General features: G+C 40.7%; 1 protein-coding gene across 3 annotated transcripts in view; it reads left to right on the top strand.

Moving 5' to 3' along the window:
• The window catches only part of dmxl1 (Dmx like 1), a 233,485-nt gene that overhangs the window by 18,668 nt on the left and 189,634 nt on the right, over nt 1–25,183 (top strand). For all 3 annotated transcript variants that reach the window (XM_043711450.2, XM_043711440.2, XM_043711459.2), the window contains exons 2-3: nt 13,277–13,402; nt 17,431–17,508. In XM_043711450.2, the coding sequence (XP_043567385.2) occupies nt 13,277–13,402; nt 17,431–17,508 (204 nt within the window). The remainder of the gene's footprint in view (nt 1–13,276; nt 13,403–17,430; nt 17,509–25,183) is intronic.

The following is a 25,183-nucleotide window of genomic DNA, read 5'->3' as shown; positions in this document are numbered from 1 at the left end:
GGACAGCATCAGGAAGTGGAGAAGTCGACATTTCGGGTGTAACCCTTCTTCAGGGCAGGCTGGAAATCTTAAAACATTTTTTAAAAAGACATAATATTTGGATGAACAATCAAGTATCACAACATGACGAATATGGGATACTTGCAGGAAATGGGGATTGATGTGCTAGTTATCAGTGCAGGCTTGATGGACAGAAATCCCTTTTTTTGTGTTGTATGAATCTAAGGTGTAGAGAGAGGAGATTTGTAAGAATGCTTCCAGGAATGAGGAAGTGTATAGAGATCGCCTTCTCTTCTTGAAGAAAACCTGTGAGCAAGTCTGATGCAAGTGTTCGAAATTGAGAGGAATCAAGACAATGTAGTTTTCAATCATGAAAGGATTGAGAGCAAGAAAATTCACATTTGAAGGAATTGGCAAAAGTGATAGAAAAAATCTTTCTCCCACAGCAAATGGTTTCGTTCTGGAATGTTTTTTACCTGAGAGTCTGGTAGAGGAAGATTCAATCATTGCTTCAAAAGGCAATCAGACTGTAATTTGAAAAGAATAAATGTTTCCGGGTTATGGAGAGGAGAAGGCTAAAGAATGTCATTAAATAAAATATTCATTCCAAGTGGTTTGAACGGCCTCCTGTGCTATCATCATTGTGTGATTTGGTGATCATTTGGTAGGTATAGAATTCGGGTAACCTGAGGTGCGTATGAGATAAGAGAGAAACCTGAGAAAGATGAGAGTTCAAGGCTGTGTTAATGGGAGCCTGCATGGATGTTTGACCTAGTAATATAGGAAGGGGAGCAAGTAGATAGGTGGTTCATTGGATGTTCCCCAAGTGTTATTGAGGAAATCAGCCACACTTGGAGGGGAGATGGAAAAAAATGAGTTGGTCTAAAAAGAAAAGTGGAATACAACTCCTTTGTACAATTTTATAATTTGATTTTCCTTAGCTCATTGTAACGTGCTTAACCTAAGTCCCATTGCCATCAAGGTAAGAATTGTTACTTGAAAAGATGTGTTGATAGTCATGAAATTTACATTGATACACCTGGCTTAGTGAAGATACTTTGAAACAAAGTTCCAACTGCGCAATCATGGTCATTACCATTATTTATTGAAATAATTTGAGTTAAATTTTGGCACTAGTTTACGTGGAATCATAGAATGGTTACAACACAAGAAAGCTATTTGGGTGTGTCCATGCTTGACAAGTACAGCGTCTCATTTTGTGCAAAATTTTCTTGGCCCAACACATTTTATTCAAATGATTGTCAAATTCCCTATTGTTGGTGTGATTGGATTTGCTTACTTCAAGTTATAGAGGCCAGATCTGCTTAAACTGTAGGCTGTAATCCCTCGTGCAGTCCTGAGATGGGATTCAGGGGTCATAAGCTCTGAGGCAGCAGTGGCTGCCATTGAGCTCTGAGTGTTAATGGCTGTGACGCCCCTCTCAATCTAAATCTTTGCATTTTTAAATGGTGGATGCTTAATGTTTGCTTCTCCAAACAAAAACTAGCAGAAAGTGAGGATTTTTAAAATCCTGTTGTGTAAACTGTTACCTAAATAGGAAAATAAGTGGTCCTACATCATCATGGGAAGGAAAACAAGATCACATGACTACAGGGAGATGGGTTTCTCTTGCCTCCTGCTAGAGGTGAAGTCTTGCCATGTACATTGTAAATTCTATGTTTAAATATAATATGTTTGCTGCCAGACAAAACTTCAACTGTTAACAAAACTATGGGTCAGACAGCAAACAAAGTAGATGAACAGAAATTGCTGAAGATTAAATGCTATCTTGGTCTCACCCTATGCCACCCTACCCACACGTGCCAGTCTTAGTGTCTTCCCCCATTTCTGGATTCCAGATCAAGTTTCTGGACCCGAATCACTCACTGCTTAAAGTTTTTACTTGGATGACGAATCAGTACATAACCATCTTGAATCGTTGTTTTCTTGTCCTTTGCGCTTCCACCATTTGGATCAGTTTCTCTATCAAATCAAAGTTTCTTTTGATTTCATTCACTGGACATTATTATTGCTGGCAAGGCTGCCATTTACTGCATGCTCTCTTGCCATGAGAAGGGTATGTAATGTGATGCAGCAGAAGACTTGCTTAGCTACTTCAATGGACAGTTCAGCCATCAGTATAACAGTGGCAGGTTCCCTTCCCGAATCAACAGCTCCAAGATCACATTGAGTGATACTTTTGTTTGCAAGTTGTTAAAAAAAAGTATTTTGAACTATAACATTAATATTCTGAAGAATGAGATCATAGTTGAAGACTGAGTTTCCAGTTGAATATCATAACTATTATGATATTGCTACTGCAGATTGTGCAAGTTTCATTGAGGCCTGGGTTATGTGATCTACTACAGAAACATAAAAGCTGTTGTAAAGCATTGTATAAAGCAACTTGATTTTGTTTGGCTTTGGAGTCTGTCCAGCGTCTATTCTGGTATGTTCTATGATGGAGAAGTCTGGTGATATGCTATCTATTCAGGAGGGAGGTTCTATTTTAGCAAGGTCGAATAGGGGGCTCAACATGTTGAACACACTATATTATTTACCTCTTTCCTTCAAAGACTGAGAGGGAGTCACCTGTAATTCTCCATTTTCCTGTTTCAGCAATTATGCGAATGTTGATTATCTTTGTGTAGAAAAAGAGAACATTTTTAAAAACTTGGGCTATTTCTCACTTAGCTTGTATGAGTTGACTTTGAGCATCTCTGAAAACCCCTGAATTGTTATAATAGGAGCACTTAGATTACTAACTTCCTGGTTATAGCTTACCAGTGGTATATGTAAATGTATTTTTAGCCTTCTCTCCTTAGGTTCATGAATTTTTTATCTCCTGATTTGGCTTGGTCTTCTACAAACACACTAAACCAGTTTCAACCCTTTTGTTTAGGAATGGAATACAGCTACATATGTTCTGTTTGGGAAAATGTTATTGACAACAGTCATTGTTGGTGCTATTTGTTATAACAGTAAATGGGTGCAGTAATTGTTACTGCTCTTGTAGTAATGGCTTAACATTATTTTTACCTATCATTTTTGATTTTAATACTGCTTATTTAAAATACATGGGAGTAGGCCATTCAGTCCCTCAAGGCTATTCCACCCATGGAATGTGATCATGGTTGATCTGTAGCCTAACTTTATTTATATACTTTTGGCCCATATCCCTGAATACCTTTGCTTGACACACATTTGTCTGTCCCAGATTTAAAATTAACAACTTCAGCATCAATTGCCATCTGTGGCAGAGAATTTGCATTTGGAAGTGTTTTCAAACATTTCTCCACAACTAATTTTTCGAATATGCCCCCAAGATCTAGCATCTCTAACCAGTGAAAATAATTTTAATGGCCCTGACTTTTCTTGTTATCATCTTGAAGACGTTGATCAGATTTTCCATTAACCTTAGAAATTCTGGAGTAAGCAGGATGAATTTGTATACTCTTTCAAATTTAACACCTGAAGTCCAGGTATCATTCTTAGAAAGTACATTGTACTCCCTCCCAAGGCCAATATATTCTTCCTAAGATGTGGTGCCCAGATCTGTTCTCAATACTCCCTCCTTCATTGCAATTTTTTGTCAAGACTCCTTTCAGTTAGTAATTCAGGTTTGTGACTGTGTGCACTGAACTTTTTGAAGAAGTGTCCCTTGACTTGACATTCTCACTTAATTCTGTTTTCTGTCCAGAGATGCTGCCAAACCTTGAGTTTCTCTAGCAGTTACTATTTTGTTGTGTTTCAAATATCTGGCTTCTGCAGTTATTTGTTTTATGTAAGAAAAGATAGGTGATAATGGGGCCTATGAATCGTTGAAAATTCATTGGCTGTGCTGAAAGTAACCTATATCATGGCAAGATCTGTGATTGTGGGAGTAGACGACAGACTAGGAAGGAGGTGTATATGTTCTGAAATCGTTAAGCTCAACGTTGAGTACTGAAGGCTGCAAGATACCTAATTGGAAGATGTGATATTGTTTTTCCAGATTACATTGAGCTTTACTGGAGCACTGAAGCAGTGCTGAGACAGAAGTGAAGCACAGTTGTGTGTTGAAGTGGGTGGGCAAGTGGAAGTTTGGGCACATTTTTACAGGAGAATGTAGGCGCTGTGCAAAGCGATCATCCAGTCTGTTTTATCTCCCCAATGTAGAGGAGATTGCGTTGTGAGCAGCAAATACATTAGACTGAATGAAATACCTTAAAGTAGCTGCTTCACTTGGAAAGTGTATCTGACACCTTGGATGGTGAGGAGAGGAGATATAATTGGGCAAGTGTTCGCACCTTATGGGAAGGTGTGGTGGGAGTGTAGGAGGAGGGTTTATCAGAAGGGTCCCTGCGAAATTCTGACCGGGAAGGGGAATGTGTCTGGTTGTGACATCTTGCTAGAGGTAGCCAAAATGTCAGCTTATCCTTTTACATCAGAAGACTGGTGGTTTGGAAAGTAAGGACAAGGGACTCTTAACATTGTTGTGGGAGGGAAGGGTAGGTGTGAGAGTAGATGCGTAAGAAATGAGTTGGACACATCTAAAGACCTTGCCAACTGGTAGCAGGGAATCCTAGGTTGAGGAAAATAAGGTGCACATGTCCTGAAGAAGGGCTTATGCCCAAAACGTCGATTCTCCTGTTCCCTGGATGCTGCCTGACCTGCTGCGCTTTTCCAGCAACACATTTTCAGCACATGCCCTAAGGCCTTCCCTGCATCATCCAAACTGATGAGATGGAGACACTGCGAGAATGGAATGACGTCTTCACAGGAAGCAGAATGTGAGGATGTATAGTCAAGGTATCTGTGGAAGTCGTCAGATTTTGTAATGGATATCAGCAGGCAACATAAAGGCTTCAGGACTCAACATAGGTTAACAATTTCAGAACATGAGCACCTCCTCCATTGTCTACTACTAAACCCCAGGTCCTGTTGGAAATGAGTTGATTTCAACACCGCCAAGCCATTTTCAACTACTTATTCCTCATAATCAATTATCCATCATCTTTTCCCTTGCTTACCAGCAACAATCCCTTTGTCTGTGTACCTTTTCTCTTTCTCTCGCGCACACTCTGCTTTTCCCTTTGTCACCAGCATAGATTCAGCCTTTTCCTAGCTGATTTCTAATATTGGGCCACTGGAAGTGAACACTAACTCTAACTCTACTTTCCCTCCATAAGTGCTGTCAGACCTGAGTTTCTTATCTATTCTCCACAGATTTTGACTTTTCCTCCTTGCCAAATCTGAACCTCCACAGATAAGGCTATAAGACATTGGAGCAGAAATTAGGCAATTCATCTCATTGAGTCTGCTCCACCATTCAATCAGGCTGATAGGTTTCTCAACCCCATTCTCCTCCTCCTTCCCCATAACCTTGATCCTCGTGATATTAAAGAACCTATCTCAATCTTAAATATACTCAATGACCTGACCTCCACAGCCTTCTGTTGCAATGATTTCCATAGATTCATCACTTAGCAGGACTTATACACTTAATGGTAAGATCCTATATGGACTTCAGTAAGGCGTTCAACAAAGTTCCCCATGGGAAGCTGATTAGCAAGGTTAGATCTCATGGAATACAGGGAGAACAAGCCATTTGGATACAGAATTGGCTCAAAGGTAGAAGACAGAGGGTGGTGTTGGAGGGTTGCTTTTCAGACTGGAGGCTTGTGACCAGTGGAGTGCCACGAGGATTGGTGCTGGGCCCTGCACTTTGTCATTTACATAAATGATTTGGATGCGAGCATAGGAGGTACAGTTAGTAAGTTTGCAGATGACACCAAAATTGGAGGTGTAGTGGACAGCGAAGAGGGTTACCTCCAGATTACAACAGGATCTGGACCAGATGGGCTGAGAAGTGGCAGATGGAGTTTAATTCAGATAAATGCGTGGTGCTGCATTTTGGGAAAGCAAATCTTAGTAGGACTTATACACTTAATGGTAAGGTCCTAGGGAGTGTTGCTGAACAAAAAGACCTTGGACTGCAGGTTCATAGCTCCTTGAAAGCGGAGTCGCTGGTAGATAGGATAGTGAAGGTGTTTAGTATGCTTTCCTTTATTGGTCAGAGTATTGAGTACAGGAATTCGGAGGTCATGTTGCGGGTGTACAGGACATTGGTTAGGCCATTGTTGGAAGATTGCGTGCAATTCTGGTCTCCTTCCTATCAGAATGATGTTGTGAAACTTGAAAGGGTTCAGAAAGGCTTTACAAGGATGTTGCCAGAGTTGGAGGATTTGAGCTAGAGGAAAGGGCTAAAAAGGCTGGGGCTGTTTTCCCTGGAGGGTCAGAGGCTGAGGGGTGACCCTTATAGAGGTTTACAAAATTATGGGGGGCATTGATAGGGTAAATAGGGAAAATCGTTTCACTGGTGTTGGGGAGTCCAGTACTAGAGGGCATAGGTTTAGGGTGAGAGGGGAAAGATATAAAAGAGACCTATGGGGCAATGTCCTCACACAGAGGGTAGTATGTGTACAGAATGAGCTGCCAGAGGAAGTGGTGGAGGCTAGCACAACTGCAACATTTGGGAGGCATTTGGACAGGTATATGAATAGGAAGGGTTTGGAGGGATATGGGCCAGGTGCTGGTGGGCGGGACTAGATCGAGTTGGGATATCTGGTTGGCATGGATGGGTTGGACCGAAGGGTCTGTTTCCATGCTGTACATCTGACTCTCTGGCTGAGGACGTTTCTTCTTATCTCTGTTCTAAAAAGCTTTCCCTTTTGCTCTTAATGCTGTACCTTCGAGTCCTAGACTCTCCTACCCATGGAAACATCTTTTCTGACATCTACTCTATCGAGGCCATTCAGTATTCTATATGTTTTAATTAGATTTCCCTTCTAATACTTAATTAGAAATATAATTTTGCCTTAAATAAAACTTGGCAGCAGAGAGCTTTCTTGTTTGCACCCTCAACTGACTACTCAGGCATTCCAGTAGATTGAGATATTTGAGAAATTGACTCAAAATTGAATTGACTGTTGACGCTTAATGTGGCCATTGGATAGAATGAAAAGTATGTTTACATTGAGACAAATTTTTAAAAACTAATTATAGTACAGAATAATATAGCAAAGCTTACAGTATTTGATTTACAGTACATAATTTTTGCTGGTTTATCAGGAGTTCCAGTTCATAAGGTGCCAGTTAAAACTAAGTTTGCTATATTTTTGTTATAGAATCTACTTCAAACATTTGGTCTTTGTCGAAAGGGTGAGCTTGAACTAGTCCTTGGCAGAGCATTCCTCTTTTGCCAAAACAGATTGGGATCTCCTTTTTCACGAAAGTGTCTTCATACTTGTAAGCAACAAAACAGATATATTAGCCAGTTATCAAGTATATCGCTCCTGTTGACCATACAAGATGGGACATTTTTGTTTTGATTAAGCTAATAGATCTACTTAGTGCAAAGACAAATTAAAATACCATGGATATAGAATATCCACAGAATACCCAATATTGCAGATAATCAGCAGATCTGTCAATCCTGTCAAGAGAAATGGAATTCATGTTTCAGGTCAGTAGCTGTCAATAATATTGATCCTGTTCTGCCATTCATGGCTGATTGAACACTTTAATACTTTGGACCTATCCTCTGTCCATAACCCTATATACCTTTGGTAATCATCACTGCTTCTAATGCTGCATAAATGTGCAGCTGCTCTATGTAGAGCACTTGATGTTAGCATGGCGATGGTATCAGCAGTGAAGATAACATGAGAGTGTGGAGGGGACAGCATTTATGCTATAGTTTGTTTTGGTTGGGTTGGGGGTCGCTGGAGCTAATGCTGTAGGTGAAGAAAAGATGTTGTTAGTTCAGCTTAAGTGATCAGTGTGAGAGAATGGCAGAACAATTGTGTCTCCTGCCAGACTTGAAAGGATAGTAAGTGGGATGGAGGGAGGGGAGGACATGGTAAGTTTAAAAAATGGTATCAGTACGCCAATCGTGGTGTTAGTTCTGGAAGTCACAATAGCACACTGACTGTCGTCCTGCACAGCTTGGAAGAAATTTTAGAGGTAATGCTGCTGGTAATCATAGAAATCCCTGCAGTACAGAAAGATGCCTGCATATCCCTTGACACTACAGAGCAATTTAGCATGGCCAATCCACCTAACCTGCATGTATTTGGACTCCGACTGGAAGCTAGAGCACCCAGAGGAAACCCATGCAGACATGGAGCGAATGTACTAACTCCCCACAGTCACCCAAGGCTGGAATTGAACCCAGATCCCTGGTGCTGAGAGGCAGCAATGCTAACTACTGATCCACTGTGCAGCCCCCACAAATCTATCATTCTCTCCCTGACGTATGCGTGAAGTTTGAGCAATCTGGCGGAGAATTTCAAAGGTTCAAGATCCTCTGAGTGTAAACTTTGTTCCTCATCTCAAACTCAAGCCATTATGTGGAGTTGTCAGTGTTGGACTGGGGTGGACAAGGTCAGCAGTCTTATGACACCTGGTTATAGTCCAATAGGTTTATTTGACATCGCAAGCTTTTGGAGTGCTGCTCCTTCATCAGGTGAAGTCCAGAGTGCCTGCTGGACTTCACCTGATGAAGGAGCAGCACTCCAAAAGCTTGTGATTTCAAATAAACCTGTTGTACTTTAACTGAGTGTTGTGTGACTTCTGATTTTGTCAAATCCAAGTGGCATTCCCCTTATTTTTAAATTGGGTCCCCTGGCCTAGATTTCCCAACCAAGAAAATAATCTTAACTTCATCTATCCTTTCTATCCTGTAAGTATTTGTTAAAACTACTAATGTCACTTTGTTTTTGAAAGCACGAGAGGATACGGGACCAGTTTGCTGAGTTTCTCTTCATAGGACAGCTGTGCTGCCCTCTGAACAAGTCTGGTGTTCCTTCATTGCAGAGCCTTCATTGTACTCCCTTTATAGCTATAATACATATCCTGTGATGAAGAAGGTACATGTTACTCCAGGTGTGGTCAAGCCAAGACAACTGCTGTGCAATTGAAGCTAGATGTCATTACTCCTGTACTCAAGTTCTCTCGTAATAAAAGCTGATATTTTGTTTGCCTTTCTAATAGTCTGCTGCATGAGCAGCATGCTGGGCCTAAAAGTTTTCGACAAGGGCACCTAGGTCTCTACATTTGCACTGTCTAGCCTAGTTGCATTTAAGCAACACTCTGCATCTGTTTCTCCTACCAAAGTCAATTACGTAGCATTTTTCTACCAGCCATATACCTGCCCATTCAGTAGGCCCATCAAAATCATCCTGATGCTGCTTTGTATCTTCATTAAGCAAGTTCTCACTTTGTTTCAGCTGTAAATTTGGAAATATTACATTTTGTCTCCACCTTCAAATCAGTGTATGTTGTGAAAAGCTGACGTCCAAGTACCAATCCCTGGATTACCCAGCAGTCATACAGCCTTCCAATGCAAGAGACCCATTTATTTGTACAGGTTTTTCTTCTTGATAACCAGTCGTTAATCTGTGCAAGCACATTAACTCCAAATCTCTCTTCTTTAACTTACCAAGCCAACCTCTTGTGGGAGGCTTTAAGGTCTGATGCAAGTGTATGACATCCATTGGCTGACCTTGATCAATTAAATATTAACACTTCCAAAAGCATTCCAAGTTCATCAAACACTACTTCCTATTCACAAATCTGTGCTATGTTCAATCAAAACGTTATCATGTAATGGTCTATTTATCACATCCTTCATAACAGTATTTGACAGAAATGGAAGAGTAGGAAGAAAATCTGCAATGTAAGAAATGGATGCAAGAAATGCCCAGACTCACTCTGAAGAGAATGAACAAACTGGCCATTTCTGGCAAAGTTGACTAATGCTGGATAACTCCCTAACGGCAAACTGGCAAGAATGGAGTTGAATACCAGAGCGGCAGTCTCATCAATGAGTTTATCAGAAGCAGCGAAGTCCACATTGCGCTGCAACTCAACAATTGTGTTAAGAATGTACACAGGCAATGTGGTGCCTCTTAAGAGGTTGATTCAATGTGAATGTTCAGTTATATGATCGGTCTTAAGGTTTGTTCTAAAGTGTCAAAGGAAAATTTCCAACTTTGATTGTGAAGAATGTGGTTGAAAAAAATCAAACTCAACTGGGCTGAAGTACATTGTTTGTCAGGCTCTGCTATCTATCTCATTCAAAAGAAACATGCCATTGTTTTTAATGGGGATCTGGGAAGCATGGCAGATATATCAAATTGAAATTCAAGGATGTGAATCAAGCAAAGTGTTGCAATGCTGGTTCAGTCCCTCATGCAGGTTGAGGCAGAATTAGAAAGGCTGGTCAAGATCGAAGTCAGAAATGAGCTATGAGTAAAAATTGATTAGTACACATTTGCGGTGATTTTAAGGTCACTAATTCAGAACTCTGCGCTGAACAGTATCCTTTGCCTTTAATCAATTTAACTATTTGCGGAGTAACTGGAGGTCAACTTCTCAATAAAACTGATCTTTAGTCAAGCCTATCTCCAGATGAAAGTGTATCCTGTGTCAGAGAGAAATACTTGATGACTGTAACACACAAAGGACTTTTCAAATACAAGAGACATGCAGGTTCACTTGGCAGTTCAGAAGGCAAATACAATGTTAACATTCATAAGAACAGAGATGTACTGCTGAGGTCTGGTCAGACCAGATGAATATTGAGGGCTGTTTTTGCGCCATGACCTAAGCAAGGGTATACTGGCATTGGAAAGGATATTGAGGTTTGTGAGACTGATTCCAGCAAGCAAATGATGCACCCACTTATGTATATTTGGCCACAAAACTACTCTCAATAGTATACAGCTTTCATATGAAACATTGAAAATACTTCTCAAAAGAGTAACCAGACAATAAAATTTACACCAGCAAAGCATATGTTTGAACAGGGATTTAATTAACTTCTAAGAAGCATATTGAAGGAGGGGGAGGTTTTTGGATATTAATGATAATCCTGAAAAATGTACAATCAAGCGAGCCTTCCTTTAAGTGTCATGCATAAACGTTCATGTGAGGTTCATTTTTTAACTGACGATATGAAATGTTCATTATTACACTTTAAAAAATAAACCTAAGATTTTAAAAATGTTTAGATGGATAATATCGACCACTGGCCTAGCTGCTGCTGTGCGAATTGGTAAAAATAACATGAAGTATGTTAAATTATTTAATAAACACATGTTGGCAATACTTTAATCTATTCAGAGGGGTGTTTACTAGCAAGTAAATGACATGAATAAATGTTGTCCAGCCAGTCAGCCATTCTTTATTAATTTCCTGTTTCTAAAAGGAATGATGCTGAGAGAAATGCTAAGTAGTAATGAAATTAACAATGACTTTATTCTCCTGTTTTCTAACCAGTAACAAACTTGTGTTCATCAAATCTTTCCAGGAGGCTTTCCTTTGGCCGCTTGATTTCTTGGTTAACTGCATTGTATAATGTGCTGCAGAGTCACACAGATCAAAACCGTTTGCAGATTTATTCAGCTGAATTGAGAGAAATATTAAACATAGTTATCATTGCAAGTGTGTGGTCCCAGAGGACTGGAAAATGGTTAATGCAGCACCCATTTAAGAAGGAAGCAAGGTAGAATACAGGAAATTTTAGGCTGGTTAGCCTGACTTCAGTCGTTGGTAAGATTTTGAGTCAAGACTGTGGAGTACCTGAAAGTTCAAAGTAGAATAGAGCTGAGTCAGTGCAGTATCATCAATGGGAGGATCATGCCTGACAAATCTTAGAATTGTTTGAAGATGTAATGAGCAAGTTAGAAGCAAGAGAGCCAGTGAATGTGATCAATTGGATTTCCAGAAGGCCTTTGACAAGGTGCTGTTTAGAAGGCTACCAAATAACAAAAGAGCCCAAGGTGCTAGTGGCTAGCTACTCGCATTGATAGAGTATTGGCTGCCTGGCAGGAGACAATAAGGATGAAGGGTCTTTCCCAGGACTACAGCTGGTGACTAGTAGAGTTCTGCACAGGTCTGGGTTGGGATAATTCACATTATACATTAAGATCTGGATGAAGGAACTGAGGGCATTGTTGCCAGATTTTCAGATGGCATAAAGATACGTGAAGAGACCAGTTGTATTGAGGAAGTGGAGAGGCTGCGCAGGGGCTTGAACAGGCTCGGAGAGTGCGCAGAGAAATGGCAGATGAATACAATGTGTTAAAATGAGCAATTAAGCCCTTAAGTCAGAAGATTAGAGGTGAATACTATTGTAAATGGGAAAATTCTTTGGAAATCTGAAGCAAAAAGGGATTTGGGAGCTCTAGTTCAGGATTCTCTTAATGTTAACATGCAGGTTCACTTGGCAGTTCAGAAGGCAAATACAATGTTAACATTCATAAGAACAGAGATGTACTGCTGAGGTCTGGTCAGACCAGATGAATATTGAGGGCTGTTTTTGCGCCATGACCTAAGCAAGGGTATACTGGCATTGGAAAGGATATTGAGGTTTGTGAGACTGATTCCAGCAAGAAGGGCTTCTTGTATGAGGAGCAGTTGAGGACCCTGGATCTGCACGTATTGTTTAGAAGGATAAGTGAGGATCTGATTGAAACTCAGAATATTTGGAGGCTTGTACAGAGTGGACATGGCAAAGATGTTTCCATTAGTCGGAAAGATTAGGACCAGAGGGCACAGCCTCCGAGAAAAGAGATGACCCTTTAGAACTGAGATGAGGAAGGATTTCATTAGCCAGAGGCTGGTTAATTTGTGGAACTCATTGCCACAGAGGGCCAAGTCATTGAGTGTCTTTAAGACAGAAATAGGTTCTTGATTAGTCAGGGGATTAAGGGTTGTAAGGAGAATGGAATTGAGAAACCTATCAGCCATCATTGTGGAGCAGACTCGATAGGTAGAATGGCCTAATTCTATACCGACATCTTATGGTCTTAAAGCTGTAGTTTACTTTTGCAAAATGGTCATCTTAGTTGCAGGTAAATTTTCAACTTTTCCTAATCCAGCTAATATTTTGGACTGACTCAGAAGAATTTTTAAGATTCTGCATTGTTTTAATGTTACTTGTTAGTTGTTTTATAAGAAAATAATTTCATCTGTCAGATCCCTGCTGCCAAACCAATTGATGTTGCTTGAATTTTTGTCTCATGGAGGTTCATGGCAAAGTTAATCTCATTTGCTCCATTCCCTTTTCAGTTGTTTGATACTTCTACCTTTTGAAAAGCCAACTGCAGAAGTTATAAACATTATTTTAGCAACAAGCTAAATATCTGTTAATAAATATGTTTACAGTATTAAACATTAGTCAATTTTGTTAATGCTTGCTCACCAATTGTTTTCATGTCTTAACCAGGCTTATGCTTCAGGGTGTGATATCGTGATTTTAGCCAGTGATTTTGAAAGACTTCAAATTATTCCTGGAGCCAAACATGGAAATATCCAAGTTGGATGTGTTGATTGCTCCACGCATCAGGGAAAGGTATGTTGCATTACTTCCAAATTGTGTGCCTTGATAATGCCATGGCGCACAGAAGAGGCAATTCAAATTCTTGAGCTCAATCATTGCTCAGTTATTGTATAGATTAATGATATTTTACCTGCTGTGATTCCATAACCACTTCCCTTTTTTAAAATGAGAGGTTACGTGGTGGTCATGTTGGCATAGTGGTTAGCATTGCTGCCTCAGTGCCAGGAACACGGGATCAATTCTAACCTTGAGTGACTATGTTGAGTTTGCATGTTCTCCCTCTGTCTACATGGGTTTCTGCCAGGTGTTCTGGTTTCCTTCCACTGTCCAAATATGTGCATGTTCGGTGGATTGGCCGTGCTAAATTACCCTGTAGTATCCAGGGATGTGAAAGCCAAATGAATTTGTCATGGTAAATGTAAAGTTACGGTGATAGGGTAGGAGTGTGGATCTGGGTGTGACGTTCTTTGGAGGGTCAGTGTGGACTTGATAGGCCAAGTGGCCTCTTGTTGCACTGTGCACATTCTATGATCCTACATTAACAAAATATTGAATTCTCTTAAGGTGGAGGTGGAAAGAATGTTTTGCCTCCTGGGTTCACAACTAGAGGACACTATTAAAATTAGGTTACCTATTATCAGTCAGAGGTGAGGGGATTTTTGTTTTTGAGTCATGCAACTTTGGAACTGTGCCTCAGAAGGCACTGTCTCAGAAATCCCCTTTAGTTCCAAAGAAAACTTCTATCAGACTTGCACTGTTAAGTCTGTTTTTCTCTCCGCAAGTGCCAGATCTGCAGAATTTATTAAGCAGTCACTGGTTTTATTTCAGACATCCAACATCTGCAGGACTTTGCTTTTAACAAATGAGCCATGATCTTGTTAATTGGCTGATTGTCAAAGGGCTTACTGCTTCTAAATCCTGTGATTTCCCATCCAGCAGTTCAGTTTCTGTAATTTATTAATATTCCTCTTCTCATGATAAAAATACACTCATTGTTTGATTCTGGTGTACTTAATATCTAATAAAGCATTCCCAAAATTGGCACTTGGTTTTCTATTTGGTGAGTTGTTTGAAATAGTGGAGGTTGAAAGAAACTTGAGATCCAGATTACTCAAATGTCATGAAAAGATTCAAAGAAACTGCAAATTTTGGAGCATTGTTCAGGAAAGATTGTAAAGATTAAACCCAGCATTTACAAACTACTCAGTTTAGCTTCCATAGTGGGGAAGTTTATCGAAACCATCGTGACAATTTTTTGTTTCCTGGATAGAGGTGGGTTGATTAGGAAGAATTCAAAAGTGGAATTTGTGTTTAATTGACTAGTTAGAGGTCTTTGGATCAATAACACTGTTGATGTGATGAGTTTGGACTTTGAGAAGTTGCTTGATACAGCAACAGCCCTGAGTGGACTGGTGTAGGTCATAGGTGAAGTGGGCTAGTAGCAACAGAGATGAGAAATTGACTGAGTGATAGGGAATACTAATGATCAATCGATATATTTCAAGCAGGTGGACATTTAGGGGAATTTCTAAGGGATCGGTATTGGGACCTTTTTGCTTTTCCTGAAGTAAGTCAGTCATCTGGATCTTGATGTATAGGTGACCATTTCAAAGTTTGCAGATGACACAAAACTTGAAAGAATTGTAAATTTTGAAGAGGTCAGTGTAGAAGTCAAACATGGACATATTGAAAGACAATATGGACAACAGGTGGCAGATAGCATTCCAAGCAGAAAAGTTTGAGGTAATTCTTTTTAGTAACACTGAAATGAAATAAGACTGGGGATATATTTCCAAAAGGCATGCAGGAGCAGAGGACCCCAAGTGTACATACATATGCACACAGATTACTGAAAGTTGCTGAAGAGTTTAATACAGTTTCCATGACTTTATTATTTGGGCATAGAGTACAGGAACAAGGAGCTGATGCTGAACTTGTGTAAGACACTTGTTAGGCTTCAAGTTGGAGAACTTTGTGTTGATATTGGTACCACATTATAGGATGTGAACACATTGGCGAGAATGCCAAAGTTATTCCAAGAATGGTTCCAGGGATGAGAAATGTAAGTTTTGACCATGGATTGAAGCAACTGAGACTGTTCTCCTTGGAGAGAGGAAGGGTAAGAGGAAATCTAATGAAGGTTTTCAAAATCATGGGGGACCTGATCAGCGTTGATGGGTTTCTACCACTTGTGAAAGGATCAAGAACCAGAGGGCATAGCTTTAAATTGATCAGAAGAAGCAGCAAATATTAATGTGAAAATCTTTTCGTTTCAGATGTGAGTAGTTGGGGTATGAAAGTTGGGGTATGCATCGCCTGAAAATGTGATGGAGGCAGGTTTACTTGAGGCATTAGGTGATTATTATTTCTATCCAAATAACATGTCAAGATATGGGGGAATAAAGCAGGAGGCTACCTGGAGGCATTGTTGCTCATTTGAAGACCCAGTTCAGAGATCAAGGGCTGAATGGCCTTGTTCTGTTCTGTTATACTTGTGAAATTCTGTGAAATCTTAAGATAACAACCTTGGAATGAACAGGATGTGTTTACCAGAATTATACTGGAGTCCAAGGTTTGGATTGCTAGGAGAGATAATACAAGTTAGTTAATACATCTTTAGCCTTACATCTTTAGTAAGGAATTCTTGACGCCACCTTCTGATATAATCAAAATAGATTAATTAGCTGTTCATTCATTACTCTCTTTTTTGGGGGCTTCTGTTCTTTGCTTTCAGAAGGTAATGCACTAAAGTTGTTGATGACATGTTGCAACAGAGTTCAAACATTCTGCATAGGTGATGGTGTGACTCGAAGTCGAATCCCAAAAATAAATTTGGCTTGATAAATCTTTATTCTGTTTAGTTAACGTGATGGTTAGTCACTGAGGCACATTGATAATGGCCACAGATTTTCTTTAAGAACGGAACAGAATTTTATTACACAAGAAATTTTTAAAAAGCTATCAAAATAAAGGAGAAATTTGGGAATGCTCTTGAAATAGGCATTAAAACAAAGTTTCAGCACGTTTCCGGATACTGTCTATGATTTGAGATTCAAGTCTAAAGAAATTAGTCCTCTATCTCAAATCTTTAGAGTTCTTAGCTGACTCCTTTTAGATCTTCTTTCATGTACTGTGGAGACAGTTTAATGTATCATTTCTAAATCTGATGTTTTGTGTATCAGAATCAAGTTTCTCAATTTTAATAACGCACGAATATCTACCCAAACTCCCCTGCTTTGGAAGTGTTACAAAACACTCTCGTTCTGTTGAAATAGCTAGTCCCTGGGCCAACTTAATACCATCTTTTACCCCCATGTATAAGTTACCCAAGGCTGGAATTAAACTCAGGCCCAGGGCGCTGTAAGGCAACAGTGCTAACCACTGAACTACCAAGCCACCTCTGATCAATCTTTAATCAATCAACTTTAATTAGTCTTCTGCAGCTTCAATATGTTTACAACACGTTGTTACTAGAATGATTGGGATGCTAAAGGAAGTCAAACAAGAAATGGAAATCAAAGTTTTTTTTGTAAGATTAAAAAAGTCGATCTTTAAAATGTCGTCTTACTGCAAGGCAGGTTGCAACAATTTGCTCATTTCTCCATTTGCATTAGTGGATATTTGATCTTTTGCTTTCTGAAGTGATGTTCACTGTACATCTAATGCGAAGATTGCTTGTTTTCTTTTATCCCATGACAACGATGAAAAGTATGGTATGTATCTATCCATGCTATATTCCTTTATCTGAAATTAATTATTGGAGATGTTTGCAAGAGATTTTCAATAAAATTGGAAAATTATTGGGTGGCAAAATAAAACTATGACCTAAGTTTTTCAATGTATGAACCTGTAAGTGGGGTATCACTTTATCTCCGAGGAATCGAGCAGAATATTCTCAGTTTAAGGCAAAGATGATTTATTGACTTTTAATTTCTCTAACTCTGTGAGGTGATTTTATAAATTTTCCAAGCATAAATTTGATTGCATACTTGTAGGAATAAACAATCCATTTTAATTTCTTAAATGTGTTTTCTCGACAGATTGCAGCATCGTATGGAAATGTAATCTGCATTTTTGAGCCCATTGCACTTTTAAACCAGAAAACTAAACATTCTACGGTTAGTGGAGATAGCTTACACACTTGTTTTTAGCCTATCGGAAATGTTGCTCCCTTGAAATTTGATGCGTTTCAATCTCAAAATAGTTATTGGTACCTACCTGGTTAGGCTTTTTAAAGGTTTTTTTTGTCAGCAAATGTTTTGCACAGAGAGACTTTATATTTCCTAGTAGAGCTTCTGATCGTACATTATGGAGTGTGCACTTTAATGCATATCCAGGTAGGAATATGCCATTAGGATTTTAGTGTGCAGGACTTTGTAACAACAGAAGAATGAGGAGCAAGATTTGCTAGTTTAGCTCCCAAGTCTGTTCCACCATTTAATGCAATCATGGCTGATTTCATCTCGGCCTTAACTTCCTTTCCTGGATGGTCCTCATAACTCTTTCATCGATTGCTAACTAAAAATCTGGCTATCTCCTCAAATTTATTCTCGCATACAATACTTTTGATTGTCAAAAACCCATCTGGCTCATTAATGTCCTTCAGGGACATTTGTCATCCTCATGTGGTCTGGCCTACATGTAACTCCAAACGTACAGAAATATGCTTAAATCTTAACTGCCCTTTGAAGTGGTCTAGCAATTCACTCAGTTGGATCAATCATTAAAAAGTCTCAAGAAAAAAATGAAACTGGATGGACCACCTGGCATGGACCTATGCAGCTGAAATAATAGCGACAGAAACGGCCCTGTCAATCCTGCAAAGTCCTCCTTAGAAATATCAGAGGTCAAGTGCCAAATTTGGGAGAGTTGTTTCTCTGATTCTTCAAGCAACAATGTCACGCTCTGCCTCTAAAGTGCGATTCTATGTCTTAGATACCACCATCACCATCCCTGGATATGTCCTGTCCTACCGGCAGACAGATTCAACAGAGGTAGTATGCATTAGGACTCATTAACATCCACTCTGGATCCTGTGAAGTCTCATGGCTTCAGGTTTACACATGGGCAAGGAAATCTGCTGATGAATCAGTAGTCCTCATGATATCAGTTGGAGGCACTGAATAATGCAAAGGCTATGGGCCATGACAATATTCTAGAAACAGTATTGAAGACTTGTGCTCGAGAACTTGCTTCTCCCCGAGGTGTGCTGTTCCAGAACAGTTACAACATTGGCATTTACCTGACAATTTGGAAAATTGCCCAGGTATGTCCTATATACAAAAAGCAGGAGAAAGAGGGGGGGTTTAAACTAACTCTGCAGGGGCATGGGAACCCAGACTGTAGCTTTAGGGTGCAGGACCTGGAGTGTAGGGAGGTTAGGAACATGGCATCAATTTCAAAGGAGGGTGCCTGTAAACAGGAAAGTGGTTTGAAGTGTGTATACTTCAATGCAAGAAGTATACGAAATAAGGTAGGTGAACTTGCAGCGTGGGTTGGTACCTGGGACTTCGATGTTGTGGCTATTACGGAGACATGGGTAGAACAGGGACAGGATTGGCTGTTGCAGGTTCCAGGGTTTAAATGTTTTAGTAGGGTCAGAGGTGGGGGTAAAAGAGGGGGAGGTGTGGCATTGCTTGTCAAAGATAGTATTACAGCTGTGGAAAGGACAATGGATGAAGACTCGCCATCTGAGGTAGTTTGGGCTGAGGTTAGGAATAGGAAAGGTGAGGTCACCCTGTTAGGAGTTTTTTACAGGTCTCCTAATAGTCCTAGAAACGTAGAAGAAAGGATTGCGAGGATGATTCAAGAGAAGAGTGAAAGTAATAGGGTGGTTGTTATGGGGGACTTTAACTTTCCTGATATTGATTGGGAAAGCTATAGCTCAAGTTCGTTAGATGGGTTAGTGTTTGTCCAATGTGTGCAGGATGGTTTCCTGACACAATATGTAGATAGGCCAACAAGAGGTGAGGCCATACTGGATTTGGTTCTGGGTAATGAACCAGGCCAAGTGTTAGAATTAGAGGTAGGTGAGCACTTTGGGGACAGTGACCACAATTCGGTGACCTTTACTCTAGTGATGGAGAGGGATAAGTGTGCACTACAGGACAAGAGTTATAGATGGGGGCAGGGAAATTATGATGCTGTGAGGCATGACTTAGGATGTGTGGCCTGGAAAAGTAAGCTTCAAGGCAAGGGTGTAATTGATATGTGGAGCTTGTTCAAGGAGCAACTATTGAGTGTCCTTGATATGTGCCCGTCAGGCAGGGAGGAAAGGGTCGTGTGAGGGAGCCGTGGTTTAATAAGGAATTGGAATCCCTTGTTAAATGGAAGAGGGCGGCCTATGTAAAGATGAGGCGTGAAGGTTCAATTGGGGCGATTGAGAGTTATAAGGTAGCCAGGAAGGACCTGAAGAGAGAGCTAAGAGCAGCAAGGAGGGGACATGAAAGGTCCTTAGTTGGTAGGATTAGGGAAAACCCTAAGGCTTTCTATAGGTATGTCAGGAATAAAAGAATGACTAGGGTAGGAATAGGTCCAGTCAAGGATAGTAGTGGGAAGTTGCGTGTGGAGGCTGAAGAGATTGGGGAGACACTGAATGAATACTTTTTGTCAGTATTCAATCAGGAACAGGACATTGTTGTCGATGTGAGTACTGAGTCACAATTAAGTAGAATGGATGGCTTTGAGGTATGTAGAGAAGAGGTGTTGGAAATTCTGGAAAGGGTGAAAATAGATAAGTCCCCTGGGCCTGATGGCATTTATCCTAGGATTCTCTGGGAAGCAAGGGAGGAGATTGCAGAGCCATTGGCCTTGATTTTTATGTCCTCGTTGTCTACAGGAGTAGTGCCAGAAGATTGGAGGCTAGCAAATGTGGTTCCCTTGTTCAAGAAGGGGAGTAGGGATAACCCTAGTAACCCTAGTAACAACAGAGTCTCACTTCTGTTGTGGGCAAAATCTTAGAGAGAATTGTAAGGGATAGGATTTATGAACATCTGGATAGGAATAATGTGATCAAGGATAGTCAGCATGGTTTTGTGAAGGGCAGGTCGTGCCTCACAAACCTTATTGAATTCTTTGAGAAGGTGACTAAGGAGGTGGACAAGGGGAAAGCGGTAGATGTGGTGTATATGGATTTTAGTAAGGCGTTTGATAAGGTTCCCCATGGTAGACTACTGCAAAAAATACGGAGGTATGGCATTGAGGGTGAGTTGGAGGTTTGGATTAGGAGTTGGCTGGCCGGAAGAAGACAGAGGGTAGTAGTTGATGGCAAAGGTTCATCTTGGAGTGCCGTCACTAGCGGTGTTCCGCAAGGATCTGTTTTGGGACCATTGCTGTTTGTCATTTTTATAAATGACCTGGAGGAGGGGTTAGAAAGTTGGGTGAGCAAGTTTGCGGATGATACGAAAGTCGGAGGAGTTGTAGACAGTGAGGAAGGATGTGGCAGGTTGCAGCGGGATATAGATAAGCTGCAGAACTGGGCAGAAAGGTGGCAAATGGAGTTCAATGTAGCTAAGTGTGAGGTGATTCACTTTGGTAAGAGTAATAAAAAGATGGGGTACTGGGCTAACGGTCGGATACTTGGTAGTGTGGATGAGCAGAGGGATCTTGGTGTCCATGTACACAGATCTTTGAAAGTTGCCACCCAGGTAAATAGTGCAGTGAAGAAGGCATATGGCGTACTGGCTTTTATTGGTAGATGAATTGAGTTCCGGAGTACTGAGGTCATGTTGCAGTTGTATAAGACTCTGGTGCGGCCACATCTGGAGTATTGTGTGCAGTTTTGGTCGCCATACTATAGGAAGGATGTGGAGGCACTGGAACGCTTGCAGAGGAGGTTTACCAGGATGTTGCCTGGTATGGTAGAAAGATCGTATGTGGAAAGGCTGAGGCACTTGGGGTTCTTTTCATTGGAGAAAAGAAGGTTTAGGGGTGACTTGATAGAGGTGTATAAGATGATTAGGGGTTTAGATAGGGTCGACAGTGAGAATCTTTTTCCTCGTATGGAGTCAGCTATTACAAGGGGGCATAGCTTTAAATTAAGGGGGGGTAGGTATAGGACAGATGTTAGGGGTAGGTTCTTTACTCAGCGAGTCGTGAGTTCATGGAATGCCCTGCCAGTAGCAATGGTGGACTCTCCCTCATTATGGGCATTTAAGCAGGTATTGGATAGGCATATGGAGGATAGTGGGCTAGTGTAGGTTAGGTGGGCTTGGATCGGCGCAACATCGAGGGCCGAAGGGCCTGTACTGCGCTGTATTCTTCTATGTTCTATGTTCTAAAGCCAACCTAGCCAATTACCATCCCATCAGTCTACCCTCAATCATCAGTAAAATGATGGAAGGTGCCATCAACAGTGCTATTGAGCAGCATCTGTTTGGGAATCACCTGCTCAGTGATGCCCATTTTGAGTTCTTCCAGGGCCACTCGGCTCCTAACTTTTTTACAGACTTGGTGCAAGCATGGATGGACGTGCTGAATTCCAGAGGTGAGATGAGCGTGACAGCCCTTGACATCAAGGTCACGTTCAACTGAATGATGCACCAAGGAGCCCCAGCAAATCTAGAATCATTGGAAATTTGGGAGCACCCTCATCTGCAATTTGGAATCTTAACTGGAACATTGTTGTTGGTCAGTTATCTCAGCTCCAGGACATTTTGGCATGGGTTCCTCAGGTTTGTAACCTGGGGTCAGTCATCATCTTCAGTGCTGTATCAATGATTTTCCCTTCGGAAGCTCAAAAGCAGAGATGTTCGCAGTAAATTGTGTAACGTCAGCACCACATTCAACTCTAGGTACTGAATCAATCCATGTTCAAACATAACAAGATCTAAACAATATCTAAACTTGGACTGACAAGTGGCAAGAAACATTTACGCTACACAAATGCCAGGCACTGAATGTCTCCAGTAAGAGACAAAATAACTACCACCCCTTGACACTCCATAGTGTCACCATTACTGAATCCCTCACTATCAATATTCTGGGAGTTACCATTAACTAGAAGCTCAATGAGATTTGCTATATAATTATAGTGGCTACAAGAGAAGATGAGAGACTGGGAATACTGAGACAAGTAATTCAAACCTCGCTCCCAAAAGCTCGTCCACAGTCTGCAAGGCACAAGTTAGATGAGATTAGATGACCTGCAGTATGGAAACAGGCCCTCCAGCTCAACAAGTCCACACTGACCCTCCAAAGAGTCATCCACCCAGACTCATTCCCCTACCCTATATTTACCCCTGACTAATGCATCTAACACTATGGGCAATTTAGCATGGCCATTTCACCTAACCTGCACATCTTTGGATTGAAGAAACCAGAGCACCCAGAGGAAATCCAAGCCGATATGGGGAGAATGTGCAAACTCCACATAGACAGTCACTCGAGGCAGGAATCAAACCGAAGTCCCTGGCACTGAGGCAGCAGTGCTAACCACTGAGCCACTGGGCCGCCCACGGCATGTAATGGAATACTCCTCACTTGCCCAGATGGTTGCAGCTCCAACAAAACTCAAGAAGCTTGACACTTTATTCAGCCCCACATCTACAAGTATCCACTCCCCTCTCCTCTGCAGCAGCTGTGTGTACTATGTAGAAGATGTGCTCTGGAAATTCACAGAAGATCCTCCGACAGCACCTTCAAACCCACAACCACTTCCATCTAGAAGGCCAATGGAAACATGTGCATGAGAACACCACGACCTGCAAGTTCTCTTCCAAGCTACTCACTATCCTGACTTGGAAATATATTGCCATACCTTCACTGTCACTAGGTCAAAATCTTAGAATTCTCTCCAAGTGCATTATGGGTAAACACAGCAGTTCAAGAAGGCAGCTCACTGGCTTCTTCCTAAGGGCAACAAATACTGACCTAGCTCGTGCCAATGTCCAACAAGTGAATAAAAAGCAATTTTGCTTCAAAGCAGCCCACAAATACATTTGGGTGATGTCCTTAGAATGTGTGCTTGAATCCTTAGTTTACTTCGTACTATTGATCTTTGTCAGAATTTCCCAATTGACTTGAGGCTACAAATCAATCTCTCTTGAGCTGAAGAAGCCCACATCGGAAAGCTTGAATCATCTGAGTATCTCGGCTTACACATAACCCACTCATTAAGTTAGATTTCTTTGTGTAAGACTGTGTCAAAATGATGTTGGTATTATTTCCAGTGCATTTCTTTCTTGCAATTACTATTATTTTTCCACAAAGTCCAACTTGCGCCATACACCCTGAATGATGCTCTTCCACTTTGCACTTAGGAGTTATGAACAATGAGTAAGAACTTGTGGATCCTCGTCCACTCCACTAAAATATTAGCCTGCATTGTGATTTGCATGTCACTGAAGAAAATGTCTTTTGTATCGTCTCGTTGCAGCTGAGGTCCTATCCAAGATGAAATTTGCATTCTTAGCATTTCTAGGCATGGAAGCAAATTAATAATGAGAACAGCTAGCTCTTGCAATACCATTTTTGGGGTAGTTTCTTAAACCATTAAAAGCTAAAATAATATGTGAGGATACCACCTTGACCTAATGCATGATCTATGGTTGAAAAATGAATTGAAAAAGATTTCCAATCTGCAGAAACCATACTAAGCTTGACACATTTTGTTCCCAGCATATCATTTAAGCATTATTTTAAATAAGTTAAATTATAGTGACAGTTTATCCACTAGATATGATCACCTGTACCAAATGATGTTTTGGAAACTTAAAGAGAAAAGATATTCTAGTAATAAGTTCGGAAATATTGTGTTTTTCTGGAGTTGCAATTGTTTTGAAATCTTATATATGCACTCTAGAACAGTTTCGAGATAGAATTGAAGTATTGTGAATCTGATTTTCAACTCTGAATATTTAGTGCTGGCGAATTTGCTCTTTTCACCCAGTTTTAGTATTAATGCGCAAAAGAATTGCACTTGATTGGGTAAGAAGAAATTATGCAATTTTCTTTTGGATAGCTGTTGCTTTTGATTGATGTATGCTGTCAACAGTTTAATGTGAATATTTGTGATTGCAGTATACAATAAAGTGACTGTATTTACACAGCATTGGATAATGCTAAATATGGGTTCCAATGCATTAAATCTGTGCAGTGTGTGTTTGACTTAAGGTTCTTTTCTAGCTCATCAAGTATTTACATTTGTGATGGTAGAAGACCTTAAAAAGTAGAAAAATGGAAGCTGGAAGTAAATAGGAAGCCAGGCAGCATCAGGAGGTGAAGAAGTCAACGTTTCGGGTATAACCCTTCAGGAATGGAGGTGGGGACAGGAGGAGCTGCAGATAAAAGGGGAGTGGGGAGAGGGGCGGAGTGGTGAGATAGTGATAGGTGAATACAGGTGTTGGGTATGATCTAGTTGTTTGATAGGGATGAATCTGGTTGGTAGTTGGAAGGAAGGGTCATTTGAAGGGATGGAAGGGAGGAGGTGGGGCTGGAAAGGGAGTCAGGGGTTGGGTGGGAAGATTATTTGAAATTGGAGAACTCAATGTTGAATCCTCTGGGTTGTCGGCTGCCTAGGCGAAAGGTGGTGGTGTTCCTCCAATTTGTGGTCTGATTTTCTGTGGCAGTGGAGCAGACAAAGAATGGATATATCACAGTTGGAGTGGGAAGGGGAATTGAAATGGGTGGTGACCGGGAGGTCAGGCTGGCCCTTAATGAACCCGGTTGAGATACTTGGCGAAATATTGTCTAAGTTTATGTTTGATCTCTCTAATTTAGAGAAGACTACATTGGGAGTACCAGATGCAGTGATTTAGTTTGGAGGAGAGGCACGTGAACCTCTGTTTAACCCAG

Source organism: Chiloscyllium plagiosum, unplaced genomic scaffold (genome assembly GCF_037043375.1).
Source record: "Chiloscyllium plagiosum isolate Xiang-an unplaced genomic scaffold, Cpla_swu_hap1 HiC_scaffold_2, whole genome shotgun sequence".
Lineage (NCBI taxonomy): Eukaryota > Metazoa > Chordata > Chondrichthyes > Orectolobiformes > Hemiscylliidae > Chiloscyllium > Chiloscyllium plagiosum.
Note: the sequence above shows the minus strand (reverse complement) of the source record. Positions and strands in the feature narration are given on the sequence as shown.